The 21,440-nt window shown below is 36.9% G+C and overlaps 1 protein-coding gene across 4 annotated transcripts; it reads left to right on the forward strand.

Moving 5' to 3' along the window:
* The first annotated feature begins 11,480 nt into the window (after positions 1 to 11,480).
* LOC141596831 (truncated transcription factor CAULIFLOWER A-like) lies at positions 11,481 to 16,323 on the forward strand. Of its 4 annotated transcripts, none has more exons than XM_074417084.1 (8): positions 11,481 to 11,801; positions 12,757 to 12,850; positions 13,018 to 13,079; positions 13,781 to 13,880; positions 15,381 to 15,422; positions 15,594 to 15,635; positions 15,744 to 15,904; positions 15,999 to 16,323. In XM_074417084.1, the coding sequence occupies exons 1-8, from the start codon at positions 11,620 to 11,622 to the stop codon at positions 16,102 to 16,104; spliced, it is 789 nt and encodes a 262-aa protein (XP_074273185.1). In that variant the 5' UTR covers positions 11,481 to 11,619; the 3' UTR covers positions 16,105 to 16,323. The 4 variants fall into 4 exon arrangements, with proteins under 4 accessions (XP_074273185.1, XP_074273182.1, XP_074273183.1 ...); XM_074417081.1 differs by having other exon boundaries at positions 11,512 to 11,801; positions 15,759 to 15,904; XM_074417082.1 differs by lacking the exon at positions 15,594 to 15,635 and having other exon boundaries at positions 11,512 to 11,801.
* Positions 16,324 to 21,440: the final 5,117 nt, after the last annotated feature.

Here is a 21,440-nt window from a genome sequence, read left to right on the forward strand (position 1 = left end):
TGTTTGACCAGCAATAGGTAGTGGGCCCCATGTACAGTGTATTGCGACAGACATTCCGTCGCAGACTTCTATTTGTGATGGATTTTGGCTACGGCTAGATCCGTCGCAAGAAATATGGTGCTACGGAAATTCCGTAGCAGAAGATGATTTTGCGACGTTTATTTGCGACGGACGTAATCCGTCGCAAAAGTTATATTAGAAATGGATTATCTGTATTTGCGACGAATTCCACCGTCGCTATGGATCCTTTTTTTGTAGCGGTGTCTTGTGTATTGCTATTATCGAAACTGACGTGTGTTGGTTGTGTGTAATTGTCACCTATTTTCGGTGTGGCCTGTGTTGATCCATATGATATTTCCGATCATATGGGGAGCAGTTTGAGTTAGAGGTGGCAATCGGGTCAGTCGGGTCACGTCGGGTCGGGTCGGGTCATATCGGGTTCGGGTCATATCGGGTCAGCATACTCTTTCGGGTTGAGCCGGGTCGGGTTCGGGTCGGATCATTTCCGGTCAAATGATGTATCAGGTCGGGTCGGGTCATTATCGGATCTGGTAACTTAATAGCATTACTATAATTTTTTACCATTAAATTTAGATTTTAACGTATTATTTAGTTTAATTACTTAATTACTAATTCAAACATATCAATCTAAACATAAACTCACTTTCATTTTGATCAAAATTAAGTTTAATAATTGTCGGGTCATCAATTTTATCGGGTCAGCATCGGGTCGGGTCAATATCGGGTCGGGTCTGGGTTGGGTTCGGGTCACTGATAATCGGGTCGTGTCGGGTTACGAGTCGTCATCGGATCGGGTCGGGTCGGTTTCGAGTCACAATATTTTCGGATCCTGTCGGGTCGGGTTTGCTCGGGTTTGGGTCGGGTCACTCTGGTCGGGTCAGACTTGCCAGCTCTAGTTTGAGTACAGGTTTTGCTGGGTGACGTGATCGGGTTTCGGGTCACGCTTCGGACTTAGAGTCGAGTCATATGGCTAGATGGTATACGACATAAATAGTAGTCAAGTTATATAATGTATTTTCACACTTGTCATTCATATAAGGTTAGTAGAGAGCATTATAAGGTTTAATGTCTATAAAGTGGCAAAGCCAACTAAGTGATACAAATTCTTATTTAAGACGGATATATTCTTTTTAACCTTAAGACAGGTTAAATAGGGATGGATGCAAAAGAAAAATTTCCTAGAAACTAGCAAAATCATTGTATGATCTTGTCGCCTCTCTGAGTCGCCGGCGAGACTCCTTCTAACGTTTGTTTCTCTTCCCCTCACTGTCATCCGGTGAGTTGTTCATTTTCTTCAATCAATCGCGTTTGTCATTTTAGGGTTCGGGTTTATTTCTGTTTTCGCCTTCGTGTAATCGACTGTTTACTCGCTATTGTTGATTATTTCGTGACTGTTTAGTCACCGGGGACGCCATCTCCTCCGATCGTCGTCCTTGGTGTTTGTTTCGTTGTCTGGGTTTTTGCATTTAGTCGGGGTTTTTTCGTGACTGATTATTTCGTCCTTGTTTTTTCTGGGTCTTTGCATTTAGTCTGTTTGCTGGGCTTTGTTCTTGGTCAAGGGGCTTCTCCCTTTTCCGGTTTTTGAGTAGGTTCGATGCTGTGGTCTGCTTCCGTTTTTTCAGTTTTTCTGAGTCGTTTCGGTGTTGTGGTTTGTTGTATCCCTTCTTCCGAATTGTGTAGCTATGTCTTCCGCTAATATTTATCAAAAGTTTCTTAAAACTTTTGCTAGTGCCCATGTCAGCGATGGGTTTATGGAGAATAATGGGGATAGGATGTTAGGCTACTTTATGAATTTGCAGGGGTCAGCTCCGTTAATTTTAGCGGAGGTAAAAGAGCTTAAAGATAAGGGGAACGGTCTTTTTAGGCAAAATGATTTTGATAGTGCCGCGGAGTGTTACGATGAAGCTTGTAAATTACTTAGTTTGAGTTTGGGAGATATTGGAGGTGAAGATATTCAATCGGTATCTGACCTTGCTATTTCTCTTATGTCTAATATGGCTGCATGTGCCCTGAAACTTGAGGAATAGAGAGCTGCCTCGGGTTTATGCTCCATGATTTTGAACACATTCCCTCGTAATGTTAAGGCACTTTTTCGTAGGGCGGTTGGTTATATGAAGTTGAAAAGATTTTCGAAAGCTGAATTGGATCTGGTTAATGCTTTAATGGTGGAACCAAGTAATAAGGATGTGTTAAGGGAATTAGAGGTGGTAAAAGGTCATCTTCTCATAAAGGGAAATGGAAAAAGAGTGCTGGAAGTTGCTAATGAAGATTGCGTGGAGGAGAACAACAAGAAGTCTGTTCATGTTTTGGCATCTGATGTGAGTATAAATGATAGGGGTGGAAGCGTGGTTACAGAGGTGATGGATGAACAAAGTGAGGTGAGTATAAGGGATACTCAGAGTGTGAATATGGAAGAGACGGAGGTTCAAAGTATTGGTGCTAATAAGTCAGTTCTTGAGTTCTCCAAAAAGGGAGGTGGTAGTTCTACTTTAAGGATCCCAACAAATGCTTATAAAAAGTTGCTGGAAGGGAGAACGGTGAGCTTTTACCGTAAACGTGATTTGTCAACTTTAACAATTCGAATCCTTAAGGGTGAGACTACTAAGGAGATAGACTTTATAACAGAACAATGTCACCAGAAGAAGAAGAGGAAGAAGAAAAAGAGGATCGGTCCCAAAAAGGGGAAGTCTAAGATGATGGGGGCAATGAAGGAAAACATTACTCCCTCCGATATTATCAAGGTAGAACCTGATAGTCCTAGCGTAAGTTTGAGCTCGTCCTCTACTGGGGCCGGGACGTCTTGCGTATCTTCAGTTTGTGACAATTTTCCTCCTTCCGGTACTCATGTCCCCCAAGCTCAGGATGATTCTAATGACCATCAGCCTTTCGTCTATTCAGCTCGTTCTAAGAAGTGTAAGATTCTCTCATTTGAGAAGCCATCAGGCGCCCCTGTTACTCCTCTATTTTGCAGGTACCCCTCTACTCATCATGTGCAAGAGAGACGGAGAATCACCACGTTCAAGAGGAATCAAAGCAAAGGAGATGAACCTCCAAGACACAATTTATCTACTTTCTCAAAAAGTTTCTCAAAAAGTAGATCTCTCTCCCATAAATTTCTACGTCCTCGTGGCGTAAGTGTGTCTTGTTGGAGGTACTCTTCTGAGGCTCAGTTGTTAAAGAAGAGAAAAGAAATGTTCGCGCAATTGGCCAGCTCTGATCGTCCCGCTAAGAAGCCTATATTGATTGTCAACCCCATCTGTAATTTATTTGCTTTTCCTAATAATGTAGTAATTGATCCGATTCCGAGAGTCGGGTAGTTACTTTGTAAGAACATTTTCTTTACTGCTGTCAAAAAAAAAAAAAAATTGTATGATCTAGTTAGGTGGAGTATTATTTGACCCGTTTTACTTTTAAGACGGATATATACGTCTCAAGACAGACAATTGAATAAGTTTAGTAACAAATTAAGTGGTGTGTTATTGTGCTCCATAAGACCATAATAACAACAAGTCTCTCTTTAGAAGGACGTGTCCATCTTAATATAAAATAGGCATATAACATATCAATTACATAGATCAAACAAGTTTTGTTTACTCAATATCTAAATATTTTATTTTTAGATTCTCTATACAAACTTAATATGAATACTTAGGCTCTGTTTGCCATGACACTTCATGTACCTTTTTTGACGGAAGTAGTTTTTTTGACAAAAATTTCAAGTAGCTTATTTTTTTATAAGTGTTTAGCAAGTAACTTATTTTCACAAATAAGCTACCTGAAATAAAATGCTACCCAAGGTAGCATTTGAGATTTTAGGTACCTGATCCTGCTTTAAATTACATTATTACCCCTTCAATTTATAATATTAAATAGTTATCATATATTTTTATGTCATTTCACAAAAATAAGCTACCTTTTCAGTTAGTTTGTCAAACATAATTTTACATAATCAGCTACCTTATCAGCTCTTAATTTTCAGCTACCTTATCAGCTATCTTTTCAGTTTTCAGTTAGCTTTTCGATTTTCAGGTACCTTTTCAGCTAGTTTTACGAAACAGAGCCTTAGGCTCTGTTTGGCAAAACTAACTGAAAAGGTAGTAAACTCTAAAGGTAGCAAAAACTCAAAAGCTAATCAAACTCGAAAAGGTAATCGATAAGGTAGTGAAAATTAAGACCCGATAAGGGAGCTGATTATATAAAAAAAATGTTTGACAAACTAACTGAAAAGGTAACTGATTTTGATGAAATGACGTAAAAGGATATGATAATTATTTAATTGTATAAATTTAAGGGGTAAAAAGGGAAAATCAAACTAAATCAGGTACCTGAAATCTCAAATGCTACTCTATGTAGCATTTCATTTCAGGTAGCTTATTTGGTTAAATAAGCTACTTGCCAAACACTTATAAAAAAATAAGGTACCTGAAATTTTGGTCAAATAAGCTACTTTGACCAAATCAGGTACCTGAAATGTCTTACCAAACAGAGCCTTATTTGAGAATTTGTGCCAACCAATTTCAGCCAAGGTGTCAACATCACACTGACCATGGAACACTCGAGTAAATATTCATATTGTTGGACCGTACTCACATGTAATTCTCCGCCTCCCTTAATGGTGTATATGAATCTCATAATATATTAATCCTAATACTCCCTCCGTATCATACAAATGGTAACGTGGTAAAAAATAGAGTTTTTAAGAAAAGAGGGTAAAAGAAGGGGCAAAGAGAGAAGAAAATAAGTGAGGTATGTAATTGGTTTAATTGTGAGTTAGTAGGTGGGAGTATGTAATGCCATTTTATGTAAATATCAAATGGGTATAAGGATAATTTGGTAATGTTGTGGGCCAAATAAGGAATGTTACCATTGGTGTGGTACGACCGTATTAGGCAAGTGTTACCATTGGTCTGGTATGGAGGAGTATAATATTACCGGTCATGGTTAAATTATGGAGACTGGAGACATTATTTATTGTATTATATGGGTCTAATTTTGATGTCTAGGTCGTGAAAATGGTCGAATTTTATTAGGTCAGAAATCGATGTGCGACACCTAACTTATGTGCAGATTCAATTGTTGGATTGACATGGGTTAAGATCCAATGACATATTTGGAAACGTTAGTACTCCCAATTTGATTGAACAAACCCTTACTTGAATTAATGAAAATTTGCTCCTTTTTGGGAATTTGGATTTAAATGATGAGAATTGAGATCCCTACAAAAAAAAAATTAAGATAATCCTTACTCTGTCCTAATCCAAATATCCCGTCTCCAAATTCAACATATATTGACCAGACGTTATATATATAATAAAACTATACAATTTTTATTTAGGAAAAATTACAAATAACCACCGCGTATTTGCGTATATTTACAAATTACCACCACGTATTTCCGTTTTTACAAATAACCCCCAAACTTCAATGTATATTCCCCAATCACCACCGTATTTGTGCCCCGAGCAGCGTTTTTCTTATTTCCCGACTTGTTTAGTAACGAGTAACGCAAAATACCCAAACTAGCCTTAATGATTTACACTAACTGAATTAATTAACCACCTCTTCTATTATTTCCCCCTTTTTAAATCTCAATTTCCCTATTTCCCCCATTTATTTCCAAACCCTAAATCTCCAAATCTCAATTTTCCTATTTTCCTAAAGATTCAACAACAATTTACAAGAAGTCAAAATTTGCTCCTCTGTGAAAAAATTGCAAGAACATACATAAATCTTAGCAGAATTGGTGATATGACTGATCAGAAAAAACAACAGAATACACTGAATAGTCAAGATGGAGTACATTGTAAGATGTTAATAGAATGGAGAAGAGCATACGACCAGATATTGATTAGCTTTCATAGCTTTAACTAAAGGGAAGCACAAATTATCTAGATTTCCATATTGAAACTGCAAGGTTTGGAAAAAGTGAACAACTGAAAGCACAAAACCACACGAAATCCAAAGAATGACTTTATTTCCTTTTCATTTGCCTTTAGTCTTTCTTCAACAAACTGTGTAACTTCTTGTAGTGCAGCTTTACATTCTGGGCTGGCAGAGATACCAACTTACTAATTTCCACGATTTGTTTTGGGTGGTCGATTAATCGACTGAATTAGGGTTCATTAGTGATGGATTGATTGATTTAGGGTAAGAGATGATTTGAATTGGGGATGCCATTAGAGATTTGGGATTTAGGGTTCATGGTAAATTGAAAGAAATGTATATGCCGGTAAACTGAAATGAAAATAACTAGTGTGTTGTGTAATAATCCGTAATAACTAAGTAAATGAGGGCAGTTTGGGTATTTTGCCCAACTCGTCACTAAACAAGTCGGGAAATAAGAAAAACGATACTCGGGGAACAAATACGGTGGTGATTGGGGAATATACATTAAAGTTTGGGGGTTATTTGTAAAATCGGAAATACAAGGTGGTAATTTGTAAATATACACAAATACGTGGTGGTTATTTGTAATTTATCCTTTTATTTATGACGATAATATCGATCGTAATAGTAAAATGAATTCCAAATAGTATTATAATTTTCTCCGTCTCAATTATTTATTTGTCTTTAATTAAAATATCTCTCATAAATATTAAAAAAGCCAAACAAATAATTAGATAAAATGAGTACATATTAGGGTATTTGTCTAGGTAATATCATCAACTGATATATAATATCTAGATCCATTTTACCATTAAAATAGATATTATGGAGTATGTCTTAAATAAGGCTAGCTAAATGAACTAATGTTGTCCATAGTTTAAGTTGCTAGAGTATGTTTTGAACTTCCGACAAGTTCCAACTTCCAAACCTCACGACCAATAAATAAAAAATTTTGTCAATGATTTTAACTTTAAACTGAATTATATTAATACGATATTAATATCTACTGCGGTTTAATAGGCTCGAGTCCTACTATCTTATATTGAACCTAACCCAATATAATAAACTCAAACTTGAGAAAATATCAAAATTATGTAGCTTAAACTCCTTTTATTGATCCTTTTATTGATTCTGAGACCATTGACCTTATAATGAATTGCATTTCTTTCTCCACTAGCCAGATCCTTATTAATGGCACTCTGTCCCTCTCCTTTTTGCCTTCTAGAGGAATTCGCCAGGGAGACCCACTCTCCCCTTATCTCTTTATTATCTGCATGGAAGCCCTCTCCACTCTCATTTACCAAGCTTGTTCCGACTGTGATTGGACCCCTTTCCCTTTGGGAAGAGGGAAGGCTCTTTTCTCTCACCTTCTCTTTGCAGATGACATTCTTCTTTTTGGTCGGCCGAGTGCTTTGAACCTTTGCTCTCTCCAAGATACTCTTAACCAATTTTGCTTTGATTCCGGTCAAAAGATAAACTTTAACAAGAGCAAAATCTACTTCTCACCTTCAACCCCCCTTGATGAGATACGGCTTTTCGAGACCGCTCTTGGTATTAAAAGCTCTACCTCACTTGGCTGCTATCTCGGTTTCCCTTTGTCGGCCAAAAAACCAACCAAAAGAGACACTCAAATCATCCTTGATAGAGTCATCACCAACAAGCTTGCCACTTGGAAAGCTCACTTTCTGTCCAGAGCTGGAAGGCTTTGTCTCATTGGCTCCACCCTAAATGCTATACCTACTTATTTCATGCAATGTCTTAAGCTGCCTCAAAACACACTCCTTTCCCTTGATAAGATCGTTAGAAGGTTTTTGTGGTCGGGAACTTCTCTAGGTAGTAAGATGAGTCTTGTTAGCTGGAACGTTGTCATCCAACCCAAAAGAAGCAGTGGTCTTGGCATTCGGAGTTGCACCATTCTTAACAAAGCTTATTCCACTAAGTTGTGCTGGAAAACCTTTTTCCTCAGAAACTCCCCCGCTTCTTTGGCTTTAAGTAGCAAATACATTGTCAATCGACCGAGACCTTTATCCTTTCTCCGTGGCTCTCATATTTGGAGGAACATTGGGCTTGGGTGGCCAACCCTTAATGACTCTCTCACTTGGGTCATTGGGGATGGAACCTCTGTGAGTTTATGGCACCATAGTTGGACGCCCTTAGGCCCTCTTCGTAGTCTTATCGAGGGCCCTTGTCATCGTAACACTATTGACGTCACCGTCGATTGCATTATTAAGAATGGCACCTGGGATCTTGACTCTCTGGACTTTGTTTTTCCTACACCCATCATCAACTCTATCCTCTCCACCCCTTTCCATCCTTCCCAAGGAATGATTTTGCTACTTCAAATCTTTCTTTCAACAACAAAATCTCTCTCTCCCTTACCTACGAGTCTTTACTTCCTGAATGTCCTTCCTTTCCACCTCCTATTGTTGATCTCTGCTGGTTGTGGAAAGTTTCAGCACCGCCAAAAATCAAATTTTTCCTTTGGCTTGTATGGTGGGATCGTCTCCCCCATAAAGCTACTCTAAAATCCAGATCCATTTCCCACACTTCTGACTGCGACCTTTGTCACCATCCTTTGGAAAACTCGCTTCACATTTTGAGGGATTGTCGGGCTGCCAAGGATATCTGGAAGTTGTATAACCCCAATGTCAATTTTTTTTCCATGAACCTTCAACAATGGATCCACTATCTCTCCTCCAACAATTTTGCGATCAGTTTCTCTGAGTCATCCTTTCTATTATGGCGCCTATGGACGAGGCGTAATGATAGAATCTTCAATGCCCAGCAGCACCCTCATTCCCACCCTCCTTCCCAGCCTTGGCTAGATGGCGTGCGCCGATATTTCCTCTCCTGGAATGCTGCACAGGCCTGCCCCACCCTTAATCCTCAATATACCCCTTTGCTTAACCCATCTAGATGGGCCCCTCCCTCTCTTTATCGACTCAAAATTAATGTCGATGCTTTCTTTTGTAGAATCTCTTCTATTGTGGGTATTGGATGTGTAGTGAGAGACTCGAACGGCTTTTGAGTGCATGGTTGGTCTACTAGGTGTTTGGCTCCAAGCCCTCTGGCCAGCGAACTCCTTGCCATTAGAGAGTGACTCAAGTATACTAACTCCCACGAGGGTTTGTATGATTTTAGTTCGGACTGTTTGAATGCGGTTCGTCTGGTGTTGGGAAATGCTCCACTTTGCTGCCCGCTTGCTAACATTATTGCTGATTGCAGGGAACTATTAGGGGCCTTACCATCTTCCACGATAACATACGCGAAAAGGTCCGCCAATGCAGTTGCTGACTCCTTGGCAAAGTTCTCTTGAAAGATAGTTCTACCTTTGCGGGTGCTTTTAGCTGGAACATTGCACCTCCTTTTATAATCGATTTATGTAATGCTGACTTGGAGGATATTGCCTCTCCTTTGTCTCCTGACCCTCCTCCTTAGTTTGTAATTTGAACTCCAATTTTTTTTTTCATGAACCATTTTATCAAAAAAAAAAACTCCTTTTATTACAATAACTCTAACATACTTAAGGTTCAGATTTTTCTTATTGAAAAAAAAAAAGTTCATATATGTAAACGAACCGTAGTCATTGCATAAGACCGTCGCACATTGGTGAGACGGTCCCATTGTTTAAAAAAATAACTTATTTATTATCAATAAATGAATATTTTTTCTCACAGTATGAAACCGTTTTATATTATAATTTGTGATAAACGAATCGACCATATTTATTTCTTATTAGATTAGAAAAAAATGTTAGGATAATGACACATAACAAGAAATTAAGAAAACCAAAAGAGAATCAAAGAAAGTGGCAGAAGGATACAATGCAATTGCCTGGCCCATTGTAGTGGTAATGAAGAATCAAACTTGTAATAAAGTTTCAATAGGGGGGCCCATTACTAAAAATAGCAAGTCTGAAATTCATAAGGTATCATATTGGGACCAAAGAAGTTTCTAATTTAGGCATGTTTCGACAATTATCATATTACTGTTCATTGTATTTGATGGATTGTCTAGTTTTTAGATGGAGTGTATAACCAAGGCTCTTCTAATAATAGTAGTACTACTATGCTTTCATTTCATCATTTCATTGCATGTAAATACTAACAGTGAACATGTATAGTTTTTATTCATCATTATTCTGCCTAAGATTCATCTGATATTCGCATTATGTACCGTCAGAGAAAATAATTAGCTAGTTGAGGTAATTGAGTTGTTATTACATACGGTCATATTGGGTATAATGACATCTTCGGTACAAAAATCTTAGGTTAATTAAGTTAATAGTAAGCATATATTTGTCTCTAACTACAAGAATGTTATTACAGTTTTAGTTTGATATGGAGTAACACAAATGTAGCAACAAAAATGATATAGCTTGTGGAAAGAGCAATGTATGTGAGTATGTCGTTTTAACTTTTAACCCAACTTTATTATTGTGTTGAGTAATATATATGTACTCCTTAATATTTACATTATATATGTATAGTATGTAAGATCAAATTAAAATAATTGTGAGTTGTGCACTTAAAAAAATGGTAGATCGTCATTTGCAAATATTATGATGGTTATGTCCAAGGTAAAATAAAAAGGGTCATATACCACACTCACAAAAATTAGATAAACAATACTCTCTCCATCTCAATTATTTATTTTACTTTTGACTAAAATAATGCGTGCAAAGAATATAAAAGATAAACAAATGATTGTGACGGATGAAGTATTTCTTTAATTTAGTCCCTAAATCATCAATAATTCAGTACATGCGTGTAATCTATACATACATACTTCCTATGTCCTCAAAAAAAAAAAAATTAAAATTAATCAAATGATTGAGACAAAGGAAATAATTGCAATGCTAATAAGTTAATTGTCACAATATAGCCAAAAGTATTAGGGTGTAATCAGTAGTAGAATTACCCAATAACATCGGTTCCAAATGACCTTTTAGGCTTTAGCATCGGTTAATATAGACGTCCATGGCACAATCATACGGAATATATAATTGGATCCAATTGTAGTAAATTCACGTGAATGTGAATTATTTGTGACAAAGATTATTATCAACGTATGTAATTACAAGATTGTTATGACTAGTAGCGTATGACAACACGACTCCAGAATGTCATATGCTATTAGGAGAAAGCTAAGGAATTATGGGTGATATGATTGAACATGTAATTAAATTAAGTGTCTATTTTTGTGTGTGCGATAGTTCAACTTAAGATATGTACAACCATAAAGTCATAAATCATTGTTTCTATGGAGTTATTGTATATTTGTATGTGATACAAAATAGTTGGACATATCATTATATGCACTCATACTCGAATTAAGGTGATTTTATTTAAGACATTAACATAAATTTCCCTCTTTTTTAACCTATTTATTTTTATAATACGAAATATACTTACTAAACACGTACATTTTGTGACGACTTAAACAAACAGTCGATATTACAACGAAACATCATAAAACAGAGTTACAAAAAATGCTTACTAAATTTGTAAAAAGTTCTTTTCTCACTGAACTTACTATTTAGGTAACAAAAACAGATGTAACCCAAATAATAATGTGTGTCCAACTCTACAAAAGCTAACAAAAAGCAAACTATTCTACAAACATACACAACAACACCACTATTCCTCTCCTTCAACCTTTGTTTCTAAACAGTTACAGAAAAAAATAGAGATCTATAATATCAGGGGTAAAATGGGAAGAGGAAAAGTCGAGTTGAAGAGAATCGAGAATAACATAAGCAGGCAAGTTACTTTCTCCAAGCGTAGGGGTGGTCTTATGAAGAAAGCAAGTGAACTCTCTATTCTTTGTGATGCCGAAATCGCCCTTATCGTCTTCTCGTCTCGCGGAAAGCTCTATGAGTTTAGCAGCGTCAAGTAAGCTACTTCCTCCATTATCTCATTTCATTTCTCTATTTTTTCCCGGGTAAACACCTTTTAATAAAAAATTTATAGGGTTCAATATTTAGCCAATGGCTGGTTGACACGTGTGAGATCTAGGGTTTCTTGTTCAACCTCTTTTCATTTCTCAAAATTATAAAGTTTTATTTGATTATTTAATTTTCCTCGTGATTTTCTGAAGTTTTTGCATTATTTGGAGTTATTTATGACTGTTTGTGGTAGTTGGAATTGTTCCTTGTGTATTGTACCTATTATTTTCATGAAAGTTTGTGTTTTTGAGATAAAAATTCTGGAATGTTTTATATGAAAATAACAGCAATAATTGGTTAAATTAGTAAGTACAATTCTTTACAATAATTATTGAGTAAGATCGTCTTATAGTGTAAGACGGTCTTTATTTTAAGAGAACCGTCTCATAGATTCACACTATAAGACGACATTATTTTATAAATTGTGAATTTTGTTTGAGTGTATTAATTAATTAGTAGAAATCCACATTTATTTATTTATTTATTTATTTATTTGTCAGAAAGATTTGTTGTCATGATTTTCCTCGGATTTTCCTCTTACAATGTAGGTTGTCAATTTTCCATTATTGTGCAAGATTTTTCATCTGCAGTTTCTTGCTTGCTTGGTCAATTTTTATACATATTCCTACAAACTTCAATAAAGTTTCCAAGTTTCAAATTTTAAAATTTCAGTCTCATTTTATGTGCATTAGGATAAATTAAGTTTGTTTGAGGTAATTTAATCTTATAATCCGGTTTATGAAAATTAAGGATTAATAGATCTTTGGCTTTAATCAAAGTACATTCTTTTTCGCGATATAGATTTGGAGAAATTAAGGATCAAAGTGTAAGATCGGATATGATGAATTTAATTAATTTTTAAATCGTCTAACTTGTTTTAATTTGATGTCTTAATTTTGCAGTTGTGTTCCTAAAACGATAGATCGTTATCTCCGCAGTAACAACGTTAGTCTGAATCAGCTGGATCATCAACCAAGTTATAATGAACAAGCACAGGTTTGGATCATGAATTTAATTAATTTCTGAAATTAATTTCAATTATATAAATTTGTGTTTAATTAATTTAATGAACTTAATGTGGATATAGTTCTCTATTAATAATCAATGGAGTATTAATTTCTGAAGAAGTAACCTTAATTAGCTTATCATTACTTGTAATACAGAGCTGGTACCAAGAAATGGAGCACTTGGAATCAAAATGCCAATCTTTGAAGAAATCCCAAAGGTTACCAATTCTTATCAAAGACTATTATAAATTTCATTACGCTCTAATCAACTAATTCATTAGTAGACAATAACGATTATCGACCTTATCGTCAAACACTGGCATTATTTATTTCATGACTTCTCGTCTTCTTTGATATACACATATCGTTCCAATTTTATCAGACACCCATTCTAAGGGAAAAATGTTTTTGTAACCTTAGTAGAGATGAAATCGTTCCAATTTAATGAAACACTAGGCTTGGTGGGGGGGGGGGGGGGGAGAAACGTTTTATTTTAACCTTAGTAGAGATGAAATCGTTCTAATTTTGTGAGACACCATCTCGAAAGAAAATTGTTTCTTTAACCTTAAAAATGAATTAGTTCTTTTTTTTTTTATGACGAGGGTTGAATTCCCCCCGGGCCTATGTATTCCCGCACCACCACATGGACCATGTAAGCCACCCCTTTCGGGACTGCAGTGGCCAAGTGATCATTGCCCCAACTGGTAGTCGAACCCGGGACCTCTCAACTCCTGCATTTCTGCAAGCTTCAAGGTTTAACCCGGCTACCACTGAACTAACACCACTTGGTTTAAAAATGAGTGAATTGGTTCACCATTAAAAAGTTTTTGTAGCTCACAAAACGTACTCTTATAGTAGTGCATTTTAGTTTATTTCTTATATTTGTGAGATATAAATTGCATAATTATTGTGGTTTTAGGCACATGCTTGGTGAAGAACTTGGAGGGTTAAATATGAAGGAATTGCAGAACCTTGAGAAGCAACTTGATGGGGCTCTAGCTAGAGTCAGACAAAGAAAGGTACTCCTACTTAATATGCATGCATAATCTTACTGTCATCTAATTAGGTCACTAATTAATTACAGCCAGATGTTCTTAAAATTGTTGAATTTGTAACTAAAGTTCGAAATATATATATGCCAAAATACGAACACTTTTTTAAGACCGTCTTAAGTTTTGACGGCCCTCAAAACTGATTAAAATAGAGGTGATAATGAAAGAAATTTGCGAATGATCTTAAGTTAAGATTGTTTTAAGCAAGGCCTACTAACACCAAAAAGTCGAGTAAAAATATATCAATAATTTTATATTGTCTAGGCAAAAGATTAACAATTAGGTTATCTGGGTACCTAAACTTTGTTGTTATATTTGCTGTGGAATTTAAACTTGTGCTTTAACAATTAGGTTATCTGGGTGAATTTTAATTTAATTTCATGCTATGTGTATAATGTATGCATGTGGGTATCAGGGTATAGTTTCTTAAAACTAGTCTTTATAGGGTAGAGGCCTATTAACTTTAATGGAGCGGACCACACGAGTGAATATACTTTTCACTTCTGTGGTCCATTTCATTTAGTAGGCCTCTATCCTATAAAGTCGAGGAAGGTTACAATAGTATGAGACGTTTTCACAAGACGGTCTATTTTATAAAAATCACTATATAGATTCCATTAATTACTCATAAAATATTGTTCTTCGATATATATCAAGTCGAGTCTTGAAAAGAAGACTAAGCTTAAAACCCTTAAAATTCTGATTTACATTAATGCTATGTTTGGTAACCTTGAATTGGAATTAAATTCCAGAATTGAAATATTTCAAGTGTTTGGGAACCCCTAAAATTTGGAATTGGAATTGACTCAATTCCTTGTCAATTCCAAGCTAGTTAAAATTTGGGGTTCTCAAATACCTACCATATACTAGTCATTTCAATTCCATGACTTCTTACGTTTTATTTTGTGACGCAAATTTCGTCACAATATTTTTATTTATGATATTTTTTTCGATCGCAAATATTTTTCGAGACAATATTTGATTTTTTCAAATATAAAACATCCAACGGTCTCGACCCATACCCGTCTCGCCCAAATTCAATTCCAATTCCAATTCCAATTCCACGGGTTTCCCAAACGTAATTTTGGAATTGGATTTGGAATTGAATTCCAACATTTCAATTTCTACAATTGAAATCATGGAAATGAAATCAATTCCATATATCCAAACACTACCTAATGGGAATTTAAGCCTCCGACCCATACAAATGGGAGGTTGAGACATATATACTCAGACCCGAAAATATTAGTCTAAAGTTCCTTATTTATGGTTTCGCATTTTTGGTGAATTGTAGGAAAGAAAAGAGAATAATGAAATTTGTTTCTACAATTGCAAAAGGGCCCATAAAATTCTGACTACTGTTGGTCGCTAACTTGCAACTATTTTAGTGTCATTAATTTGCGACTAATTTTACTGCTAAAACCTTCAAAATCAGTACATAATTACGTATACAATGCTTAACATCAGGCACATTTGATGACTGAACAAATGGATGCACTTCGCAGATCGGTAAGCCTCCATCAACTATGCCTTACATTCTTCGCGTTACTACTCGTTTTTATTAAAGTGTCCTTCATATTATTAATGTACTGTATTAATTTGTAGATCATATAAATTTTTTCCTTTTCAAAAAATTACTCGTAGTTTATGTAGTAAATAAACTTGATAATAATTTCATAGGAGCGCAAACTTGGTGATTTGAACAAGGAATTGAAGCTCAAGGTTTGTGCTCCTCAACTATATAAAAGTAGCCCTTTTAAATTTTACGTGTTATTAGCGTGACAAATTTTTAACTATGGAAATTATGATAAATTTTCGGTCGAAATTAAGACTGAAAATTTTCAGATTGAAGAACAAGGACATGGTTATAGGCCACTTATGGACACAAGTAGATGCATCCCATTTCTGCCCCCTTCTCACTCGTCAACTTTTGAATGTGACCCTGCTATGTTGCAAATGGGATTCAAACCTGAACCTATGCTCAATATCGGGTACGTATAATCTCATCATATCGTATATTCGTATTCTCTCTACAGTCAATTCGCTAAATTTACTACTGTATTAATATGGAATTGGTGGAAGCAGGTATCCAGGACATTATGGATCACATGGAATTGATGAAGGAGGATCTAGTCAAAGAGGAAGCTTGGGTAGCGACACTAGTAATTTTCATCAGCCGGAGTGGTTCTAGCTTAATATCGGTTTATAATCGGCTTTTAAGTATTAATCACACCATATTAATTACATATACTCGGAGTAGTCGTATCTTGAACCTATCTGCTGGCGACATGGTTTATTTTGTGTTTAGGCCAATATTAATTATACCTATGACTTATGGGCGGACTACAAGGAAATAGTTGTTGAACCTCCTTGGATTTGAATCCCTGTTTTAATTAATGCTCGGAAATGTATAGTCATGCGCTTACTAATTTTCCCCATTAGCAATCGCAAACCCGTAGAAATTGGTTTACATCATCCTTGTGAAACTTCTGCAGTCGTTTATTAGATAAATAATCTTATACAGTATGAAATTTTACGACACCTTAAAGTGTCTCGGGCCCTACGTGATTCGTGCTTGATACTTCGTAGTTCATAAGGTCCGCCAATTTCTATAAGCTCTATGCTCTATGTTTATGCTTACATATAATAATTTGCTAGAATTACCACATAGATACGGAAAAACAATCTGCCTTTCATTGATATTTAGAACGGTATTTATAGTACTTCACAAACAAGGGTTTCATCCCATACGACTAATACGATACAAATATAAAGACGGGCCTAGACTAGCCCATCTAACTTATTACCCCCTCAAGTTGGAGCATACGAATTAAGAATGCCCAACTTGCCCACCAATGACTGAAAACGAGACGAGTCAAATGCCTTGGTGAGAACATCAGCAAGTTGTTCCACAGTAGAGACGTGAGACGGAGCAATTATACCTTCTTGAATAGCATCACGAACAAAATGCAAATCTACCTCAATGTGCTTTGTTCGCTCGTGAAATACGGGATTATTAGCTATGTGTAAGGCCGACTGACTATCACAAAATAGTGGGATAGCCGTCGGTTGACCAACACCCAAACACAACAAAAGGCTTTTAAGCCATTTCAATTCACAGGTAATAGCAGCTAGAGTTGGCAAGTCTGACCCGACCCCAGTGACCCGACCCGACCCGAACCCGAAAATATTGTGACCCGAAACCGACCCGACCCGACCCGATGACGACTTGTAACCCGACACGACCCGATTATCAGTGACCCGAACCCGACCCAGACCCGACCCGATATTGACCCGACCCGATACTGACCCGATTAAATTGATGACCCGACAATTATTAAGCTTAATTTTGATCAAAATGAAAGTGGTTTTGTGTTTATATTGATATGTTTGACTTAGTAATGGATTAATTAAACCAAATAATAGGTTAAAAACAAAATTTAATGGTAAAAAATTATAGTAATGCGATTAAGTTACCGGACCCGATAATGACCCGACCCGATACATCATTTGACCCGAAATGACCCGACCCGAACCCGACCCGACTCGACCCGAAATGGTATGCTGACCCGATATGACCCGAACCCGATATAACCCGACCCGAAGTGACCCGACCCGTCTGACCCGATTGCCACCTCTAATATTAGCAGCTAGAGACCGATATTCGGCTTTTGTAGACGAACGGGACACAATAGGTTGCTTTTTGGTTTTCCAAGACACCGGAGAAGAACCCAGAAATACAACCCAGCCAGTGAGGGAACGTAAGAGGACACGTTGCGTAGTCAGAGTCACACCAACTTGTGAGAGACAACTCAGCGTCGGATCGTAACAGGATACCTTGTCCAGGAGTACCCTTCAAATATCGTACAGTACGAAGTGCTGCTTCCCAATGAGCCTGTCGCGGCGCATGCATAAATTGAGATAAAGTATGAACTGCAAAAGTCAAATCAGGACGGGTCACAGCAAGATACACAAGACGACCTACAAGCCGTTGATAACGTTCCACATCAGTAAGGAGTGCACTCGTGGACAACCCTAGCTAATGGTTTTGCTCGAGAGGCGTAGAGCTCGGTTTACAACCCAAAAGACCAGACTCTGCAATAATATCGAGTGCATATTTCCGTTGACAAACGAAAATTCCATCAGCATTCCGTGCAACCTCCAACCCAAGGAAATATTGTAAGACACCCAAGTCTTTCACGTGAAAGCAAGAGTGAAGATAATTTTTGAAAATAGTAATTGCAGCGGAATCATTTGAAGAGACAATCAAATCATCGACGTATAGAAGAACATGTAATTGCAGAGTTCATTGAGTATAAGTGAAAAGTGAATAATCAGAAAGACTTTTAACAAACCCGTATTTATTCAAAGCGGTACCAATTTTTTTGCAAACCAACACCTCAGAGCCTGTTTGAGACCATACAAAGATTTCTGCAAACGACAGACCATTCCTGGTACATCAGACCGAAACCTAGGGAGAAGCTTCATATATACTTCTTCATTAAGATCTCCATGCAAAAAGGCATTATGTACATCCATCTGATGCAGAATCCAATTCTAAGCAGCAGTTACAACAAAAAATGTACGAACAGTAGTCATTTTAGCTACCGGGGAAAATGTCTCTTCGTAATCTATCCCTTGTGTCTGATGATTCCCAAGGATGATCAAGCGTGCCTTCAGTCGCTCAATCATGACATCTGACTTGTATTTTATTTTATACAACCATTTACTGCCGAGAGCCCGCTTATCCGACGGAAGCGGCTCAAGTGTCCAAGTACCATTATCAGTAAGTGCCTTCATTACAGTGATGGTTCAAAGTTTAACCTCGCAAGTGCACGGTTGTCATTGCACAATATGAGGGTCGAATCCACAAGGAGCATGAGAGATTATTAATCGTTTTTAGTCTCTTGTTTAGCTAAGTCGATAATAATTGAGATGGGGTTTTTAAACTAATTAACTAAACTAATTAAATCAAAATGCAATTGAACTAGTGATGGAAATTAAGCACGTGAATGAAAATAATGTAATTCAAGGAATTAAAAGCCTAGGACCCGATTTCCCACCAACAAATCATAATTCATCGTCATGATTCCCTTAGCTAGTTATTGGAGTTATATGTAAAGGGGAGATGACTCTAATTCGCCTAGAACCCCCCTCTCGGGTTCACACTAGGACACTAGACCTCCCAACTTCCCTCCCTCTCGGGTTCGGAGTTGGAACCCTTAGATTGAAGCCCGAATCTCCTAGAAACGCGCGCTTTCCCAAGACACTCTAACTCCATTTAAGGTCATTAAGCTCTCACCATGTTCCAAGTCATCCAACTCCTCCTCTCGGAGGTCGAATTCAAACTCAAGCCTAGAGGTGCCCTCCCTTGGTTCTCCCTTTCGGTCTCAACCTAGGTTAGCAATAGGACCAATTTCCGGGTACCCGATTCCTGACCTAACCAACTTTCGTTGGTGGACAAGGATCACAAACCAACATTACCCAAAATTGACCAATTTATCATATCAATATAAAATTAAGACAAAATAATTGATAAAGATGGATACTTTAACCTTGGACATAATATAAAATTGATTTCTAAAATTAAACATGTAATAAACCAACAAAGCCATGAGAAGAGACTAATTAAGCTAAGATTAAGATGAATTAATGTAAAAAGGAACAAACTTTGACACAACAAATCAAAGATTCAAACTTTGGATGAGAAACAACTACTAGAAACATGAACAAGATGAACAAGAGAGAGAAAATTATAATCTAACAACAAATAAGAGAAATTGAAGCACAAACAATCAAAATAAAACTTGAGGGAAAGTAAATGTAAACAAATGAACTTAAGGAAAGAATTGTACCAACTTAATTGCAAAAGAAGGAAACTTGGATTGAAACAAGAATTGAAACAAGAATTGAGGAATCTTCAATTCTCTTACAACTCAATTACTAAGACTAAGATTATGCTAATTATTGAAAGATTAGAGTATGATTAAGGAAAGATTAACAAAGTTTGAAACTTGGGAAATGGAAAACTAGATCTAGGTTTGTGTGTCTCAAAAATTACAAAGTGGGGGTATATATAGTGTTTGCAAAACAAATGGAGGTGAACCGGAAGAGAAAAGGGGCGAAGTGAACCGTCCCTTAGGGACGAAATCTGTCCCGGCCGGTACAGGTGTCTGTCCCTGTGGCTATCCCGGTGGGATAAGGTTAGGGACGGCTTCCAGCATTCATCTCTTGTTTCCCTTCTTCCATATCGGTCATTGTCCCGTAGGGATGGTCATAGGGACGACTCTACTTGCTTCATAACTTCTCTTTAAGGGTTAAGATGTCTTGGAAGGTCATCTAAATGGTCCTTAAGTGAGACGAGACCGCTTCCAAGCTAGGATTCCGCACCCAAGTCCTTGACTCATCCAAAATGACTTCAATATGCATTAATTCCGTCTTGTTTCACCTACAAAACATTATCTAAAGACAAATGGACTAAAGGGAAGCTATTAGTACCAAAAATCGCTCAAAAGAGCGGAAATGACATTTGATAAGGCATTAAATAAGCGGTAAAATGTTACAAAATAATCGCATATCAAATCTCCCCACACTTGAACCTTACTCATCCTAGAGTAAGCTAGATCCATCGAAGTGTGTGCACACTATAAGCATCACTTGACTTATTTTAACTAATAAAATCCGAATGAGTATTAGCGCACTCAACGCCCTTTCAACTCACGTAATTTCACTTATGAGGGAAAAGCAAAATTTGCAAGGCAAGTAAGGTCTTGCACAAAACCTAGACACGTCCAACACAAAGACACAAGTAAGGATGAATCAACAAAAGTTTAGCCAATTTCCTCATCTAAATGGCTCAATTTCATTTCAAGTCAAATAGTTTTAATAGGGGAAAAACCGTCTCAGGTCTCAACAAGGTGTCTAGTCCCTAGAACTAGCTCAAGCAACCTTTGCAACAACACAACATGCCAATGAAATGAATTAAAGGCGGGAAAGGGGGAAAAATAGCCTAACTTGCAAGATTGACATGACAAATGCACAAGATTAGACAATGCCAAACCGTTGACCAAGGGAGACTTAGAATGCCAATTTCCTCACGGATTTCACTTGTCACTCAAGTGAATTTCGGGTGATTTCTTTTGCAAAATTAGTAACCAAGAATCACTCTCCTACTACGACTTGCGGGGTATGCCCGCATTCTAATGTGGAACTTCTTCCTAATAACCGTCTAAGAAATGCAAAAAGAAGAGGAAATGTACATATTATGAGGCAATCGGGTTATAACGGGGCTAAGGGTTAGGTGAGTGTGGGTTGGCGCATGCGCCGTTATAGGAATGTGGAGCTAATCATCAAGTAGTCATCATATCCTATCCGACTCAACCTTTCCTAGAATAACAAATGAGTTCTTTAGAAAAAGGTGAAATCACTTAAGCTAGATAATGCAATAATTGCTTAGCTCATTTGAACAAAAAACATCAAGACCCCTTATTGCAACGCCTTTTTCTACCCCTTTCTATGATGTATACG

Source organism: Silene latifolia, chromosome 8 (genome assembly GCF_048544455.1).
Source record: "Silene latifolia isolate original U9 population chromosome 8, ASM4854445v1, whole genome shotgun sequence".
NCBI classification, from domain to species: domain Eukaryota; kingdom Viridiplantae; phylum Streptophyta; class Magnoliopsida; order Caryophyllales; family Caryophyllaceae; genus Silene; species Silene latifolia.